Source organism: Pinus tabuliformis, chromosome 1_2 (genome assembly GCF_031772625.1).
Source record: "Pinus tabuliformis cultivar Carrire ecotype Pingquan chromosome 1_2, CPIR1, whole genome shotgun sequence".
In the NCBI taxonomy this organism is placed as follows: domain Eukaryota; kingdom Viridiplantae; phylum Streptophyta; class Pinopsida; order Pinales; family Pinaceae; genus Pinus; species Pinus tabuliformis.
Genome location: NC_142298.1, coordinates 27,585,203 through 27,591,857, shown reverse-complemented (window position 1 = coordinate 27,591,857; position 6,655 = coordinate 27,585,203). Strand labels below are relative to the sequence as shown.

The window sequence follows — 6,655 nt, the reverse complement described above, 5'->3', positions numbered from 1 at the left end:
GTAGATTTCAAAAATATTTTAAAATTTGATTAAAAAAATAAAATTAATTAATTTTACTTAATTATATAGAAAAACATTCATGAAATACTCAAATAAATATCAACATCACGTTTTTTTCCTTATCCTCTCTCTTAGTAATTTTTTCCACACTCTCAGTGTGGATAAGCATTTCGTGATCGCTAGTTTAAGAAGACCCGGAACATCTGGAACAAACCGGGATGTCCAGGAGCGATTAGCGCGCCTTCTGATTCATCCCACGCCGCCCAACTAGGGGGGATCAACCTTCATAAGAATTTCGTGCAGTATACGCTACGCTAAGACCAAGATTGGGATGGCTAGCCCCGCCTATATATAGAGTGCCATTCGTGTTATACAACATCAAATAAGCTCAACCGCAATTCCTTCGTTGTTTAGTACTTGTGTTTAATTACTTGGTGGTGGACGTTGCAATGGGGGCAAGAACATTAGCAGTTTCGATTTATGTTACAGCAATACTAGCTTTGATATTTAACGTTTGTCTTCAAGGTAAGGTTACAGTAATCCCTTGACTGCATTGCATCGTATTTTATGTACGTAAATGAGTTGAGATATGATAAAGAAATATTTGATATCATAAAGAAATATATTTTTGCTTTTGTAACTGCAGGAGCTACGGGTGCGACGTTTGTGATCCAGAACCAGTGTTCATACACGGTATGGGCCGCAGGAATTCCCGTAGGTGGCGGTCAAGCGTTGGGGCAGGGTCAATCATGGAGTGTTGACGTGCCCGCAGGAACAAGCTCAGGTAGATTTTGGGGACGTACTGGATGCTCCTTCGATGCCTCTGGTAAAGGAAGCTGCAGCACTGGTGACTGCGGTGGCGTGCTCAGCTGTACGCTCTCGGGACAGTCTCCTACAACGCTGGTTGAATATACTCTGAATGGGGGCAACAATCAAGATTTCTATGACCTCTCTGTAATTGATGGTTTCAATGTCCCTCTCTCCCTAACTCCCTCCGACGGTAGCTGCAAAGCACTGACTTGCAAAATGGACCAGTGCCCAGATGCCTACCTATATCCCACTGATGACACTAAAACCCACGCTTGCGCTTCTGGTGCTAATTACAACATTATATTCTGCCCTTGATTAGAAGTTTATCATACTGAATTCTCTGGTCGTTACATAAAATACATCGTTAGTAAACCGATTTCTATGGAGTACCATAGCTATAATAAGAGTATTACAATCATGTTGATTGTATTCTCATATTTATAATAAGAATACCATTGCGTGCATGGTTGCAAGAAGTTCTATCCTGTAAAAGCCAAAGGTGTTTTACCTCTACTTTGCAAATGAGTAATGCTATTTTGGATAACTTAAGGGGTATATGCATCAATTTGGATATCTTTTAAGGATCTTAAATGATTTAATAAATAATTAAAGATGATTTTATAAATGTTAAAATAAATAATTATAGATAATTTTATAAATATTAAAGTAAGGAAATGACTACACATTTATTCGAAACCTAATTGTACCAAGATTAAATCAAACCTGTTTTAACGTAAACATTTATTCAAAACTCAAACATGCGAAGAGCTTGCGAAAGTTTCCAATCAATCGTATTTGTCATTCAGATTTTCATTTACGAACCAGGAAGAGGGAAGTCTGTGACCACTAGTTTCAAGAGGTACTGGGAACACCTAGAAGATTACGAGTTGCGGAAATTGGGAAGTAATTTGAATGTGCCAAACGACGATCCCGTCTCTTCTAACCAGTCCACAAGACCTGTGTCGTATTGTATTCTTGGTTAATTATTAAATCAAAATTTAGGGGACCTGTGCTATATTGTATTTTTGGAGACCTGTGCCATATTTAATCATTAAACCCCGTCCCTTCTGTGCTGTATTGTATTCTTGGAGACCTTTGCCATATTGTAATCATTAAACGCCATATCTTCTGTGCTATAGTGTATTCTTCGATACCTGTGCCATATTGTATTCTTGGTCAATCATTAAACGAAAAGTTTGGGGACCTGTGCTATATTGTATACTTGGTCAATCAATAAACTACATGTCTTCTAACCATTCTATGCCATATTATATTGGGTGCTACATATTTCCCAGTTCAGAGTTAGATTTAAACAAATATATTATTTAGGGATCGGCATATACAGCCAGACAGTATTGATGAGCTTATTATCTGTTAAATATTACTTACCATTATATTCTTCATCCATAATTACATAAAAATTTGGTGGACCCATGCTATATTGTATTCTTGGTCAATTATTATATTCTTCATCCATAATTACATGAAAATTTGGTGGACCCATGCTATATTGTATTCTTGGTCAATTATTAAATGAAAATTTAGATCTCATTCCATCTTGATAGTCATTAAGCGGATAGGTGTCCCTCCTATTGGGATTGGACATTTTAATCATTTTGCTAATTAATCCCTTTGATTTGATGGTCTAAACTAAAAGATGCCAACAATCGATCAATCACTGAAATTAAAAGCCATAACTTCCTTGCATATCTAAATCAGGGATTTAAATCCTAAGTAAATTAATTTTTTATCAAATGAGATTAGAATTTTACTGTCATTTATCTCCACGTATGAAGATTAACAAAAATAATATTAAAAAATAAAATAAAAAGAATATGAAACAATATAGGATGGAACAACAGTTTTCCTTCCATATTCGCAACATGCAGTTATCCCATCATTTAATCATGAAACTCTTGACTGTTGGCATTCTCCCCTGCTATATGGGATTAGAAAAAATGAAATTAAAAAATTAATGTCAAAAAGACGTGAAACTGATGTCTCTTTGCATTTTGAAACTTATGAAACTAAGGTATGCGACTATGTGTTATAATATTCTAATTGTGCACCTTTGTCATAAATGTGGCTGTGTAATGGCCCCGTGTTCATATTATCTTTGCGTCCGATGGTCTATTTCAAGAGATCAAAAGTCGGTTTCAATTTCTCAAGATCAACATGTCACTGAGAGTGTCATCGATACATCATGGCCGGCCACCTTTACCTTGCAAATTTTATTTAAGATTTATGGCCTCATTTTCTGCCTTCCTCACGTAACTCATAAGCCTCCAGGAATCATGGAATAAAACTGGTCATGTTGTAGGTATTCATCTTGCGAATTTGATTTAAGATTTATGGCCTCATTTATCCCTTGCTCACTCGCTCAGGTAGCTCATAAGCCTTCACGAATCGTGGAAATAAAATTTGTTATATTGTAAGAATTTGCAAAAAGTCGAAAGTCTACACTATTGTAGTGATCACAACAATTGAATGGTTATCGATATGGAATCGATTCCATGTCTGGAGGGTAGTTGATATCTATATGGAATCGAATTGAATGGTTATCCACCAGAATCAGCAACAACGATTTTAATTATCCAGCAACCACACCAACATCCTCATTTGCAGAGATGGCATCTACAGGATTTGACCACCATCCTCGTTTGTAGAGATGGAATCTACAGGATTTGACCCAGGTATTTTATCGTAACCCACAACTTAGCATCCCCAATTTTATTCTGTTAATCAGCGCCATTGCCGAGGCCTATATAGCTACGAATGACAGTCATAGTTTCTAAACATAAACCCTAACCCTAAAACTCCCATGCCCTAAACCTAGATCTCAGGTGCGGTGTTAAAGCCTACTCTAAACATTCACAAAAGTGAATACATTTTTTATTTTTGATGAACCCTAACCCTAAAATCCCCATGCACAGTTGTTATTATTTGTATAGTTATTATTTATAGGTAAATATGTGTATTTCTAAATATATAAATTTTAGGATTTTTATTTTATAAATAAAAAATTGTGGATGAATAAAATTTAATAAAAATATATTTTTGGTCATTTTTATTTTTAAAAATATCAAATTAAACTTTAATTTTAATTTTGATAATTAATCATTAATGATAACTAATATTGTTTATGTTATATTACATTGTAATTTATCAAATGCTGTAATGAAACATTGAAAAATGAGAAGACTAAACTAATGTTGTTCAAACATAATCTCTTTTTAATATTTTTAATTAATATTAATAATCAAATATATTCAACCACATTAATCAAATATAGACAAACATATTCAAATCAAGTCAACCATTACTCAAACATAGTCAATAAATATAGACAAACATATTCAAATCAAGTCAACCATTACTGAAACATAGTCAATAACCTCTTCCAATAACCAATAAATATAGTCAATGTTAATATAAATGTGTTATTATTAATGTCTTGATGATTTATCATGTTTTAATGATTATAGTACAATATATTCATATAAATTTTTTGTATTGATGTCTTAATGGTTTACAATGTGAGTTGTCTTTAATGCAAATTTTTGGAAGCTTTTCCTGTGGATTTTCCTGGTCTAATTTCTCTAAAGTCACGCAAGAATCCATTGAAATCACAAGTTTGATGGGTAACCCCTGCACAATAGAAGTGCACGAGGGGTTTTCCAAGGTGTTGAATAACACCAAAAACTAGTTTAAATAACACAAATCAAGATTTCACCACAAAAGTTTCCGTCGGATTTTGGCACTAGACTCTAAAAAGTCACACTAAAGACAACTCTTTTACAGTGTGGTTCAAAAAATTAATTCCTGTTAATTCCTTGCCATTTTTTATCCCTTTGGTTTCTAATATTTTTCACTTGGGTTTAGTAATTCCCAATGGTTTATAATATCAAATTATTGGTTTTCTTCATTCTTCAACTTTTTAATATTAATAATTCCTTGGGTTCATAATCCCTTGAGGGTTTAGTGTTAATCCTTTGGGTTTATTATTCTTTTTGGTTTATTATATCAATCCCTTGGGTTCATTATTCCCTTGGGTTTATATTATCAGTCCCTTTTGTTTAATAATATTGCCTTAGGTTCATAATCCCTTGGGGTTTTAGTATTAATCCCTTGGGATAATTAAATCAATCCCTTGGGTTTATTATTCTCAAGTCAATCATGGTTTATTATAATGTCGACCATGGTCCAACATGGAATTGTGATAGGAATTGTCTCAATATGTAAATCAATGATGGTGGATCATGTTTATTTTAATGTTTATAATATTTTTCTTAGGGTTTATATACGTTGGGTTTATAATATTAGTCCCTTGGATTTAATATTATTCCCTTGGGTTCATAATCCCTTGGGGTCTTAGTATTAATCCCTTTGTTTTATTATTCCTTTGGATTTCTCATATTAATCCCTTGGGTTTATTATTCCCTTAGGTTTATAATATCGATCATGGTAAACCATTGTCAATCATAGCCAACCATGCTTGAATGTCACATTGTGACAAGGATTGTCTCACCATGAAAATAAATAATAATCCTTTGGTTTTATTATATCAATCCTTTAGGTTTATTATTCCCGTGGATTTATATTATCAGTCCCTTTTGTTTAATAGTATTCCCTTGGGGTTTTAGCATTAATCCCTTAGGCTTATAATATCAATCGCTTGGGTTTATTATTCCTCAGTCAAACATGGTTTATTATGATGTCGACCATGATCCAGCATGGAATTGTGATAAGGATTGTCTCAATATGAAAATCAATGATGGTACATCATATTTATTTCAATGTTTATAATATTTGTCTTAGGGTTTATATACGTTGGGTTTATAATATCCTTGGGTTTAATATTATTCCCTTGGGTTCATAAACCCTTGAGGTTTTAGTATTAATCCCTTGGGTTTACTATTCCCTTAGGTTTATAATATCAATCATGGTCAACCATTGTCAATCATAGCCAACCATGGTCAACCATGTTTGAATGTTGCATTGTGACAAGGATTGTCTCACGATCAAAATAAACCATGTTTATTTTTGTGTTTGTAGTATTTATATTTGGGTTTATCAATATTGGATTTATAATATTAGTACCTTAGGCTTAATATTATTCCCTTAGGTTCATAATCCCTTGGGGTTTTAGTATTAATCCCTTGGGCTTAATATTAGTCCCTTGGGTTCATAATCCCTAGGGGTTTTAGTATTAATCCCTTGGGATTTTAGTATTAATGTAAATAAGTTGGATTTACTATTCCCTTAGGTTTATAATATGAAAATCAATGATGGTTGATAATGTCTGTTTTAATTTTTATAATATTTGTCTTGGGGTTTATATACATTGGGTTTATAATATTAGTCCATTAGATTTAATATTATTCCCTTGGGTTTATAATCCCTTGGGGTCTTAGCATTAATCCCTTCATTTTATTATTCCTTTGGGTTTCTCATATTAATCCCTTGGGTTTATTATTCCCTTAGGTTTATAATATCGATCATGGTAAACCATTGTCAATCATAGCCAACCATGGTCAACCATGCTTGAATTTCACATTGTGACAAAGATTGTCTCACCATGAAAATAAACAATAATCCCTTTGGTTTATTATTCCTTTGGGTTTATTATATCAATCCATTGCGTTTTTTATTCCCTTGGTTTTATATTATTAGTCCCTTTTGTTTAATAGTATTCCCTTTGATTCATAATCCCTTGGGTTTATAATATCAATCAAATGGGTTTATTATTCCTAAGTCAAACACGGTTTATTATGATGTCGACCATGGTCCAACATGGAATTGTGATAAGGATTGTCTCAATATGAAAATCAATGATGGTACATCA

At 33.2% G+C, this 6,655-nt stretch overlaps 1 protein-coding gene across 1 annotated transcript; it reads left to right on the top strand.

Moving 5' to 3' along the window:
- The first annotated feature begins 366 nt into the window (after positions 1-366).
- LOC149204196 (thaumatin-like protein) lies at positions 367-1,354 on the top strand. The gene is made up of 2 exons (XM_089393233.1): positions 367-525; positions 647-1,354. The coding sequence occupies exons 1-2, from the start codon at positions 450-452 to the stop codon at positions 1,123-1,125; spliced, it is 555 nt and encodes a 184-aa protein (XP_089249359.1). The 5' UTR covers positions 367-449; the 3' UTR covers positions 1,126-1,354.
- Positions 1,355-6,655: the final 5,301 nt, after the last annotated feature.

Coding starts and splice junctions, on each gene's coding strand:
- LOC149204196 (XM_089393233.1), top strand. CDS start 450: ATGGGGGCAAGAACATTAGCAGTTTCGATTTATGTTACAGCAATACTA. Junction 526..646: donor ATTTAACGTTTGTCTTCAAG/GTAAGGTTACAG, acceptor TTGTAACTGCAG/GAGCTACGGGTGCGACGTTT.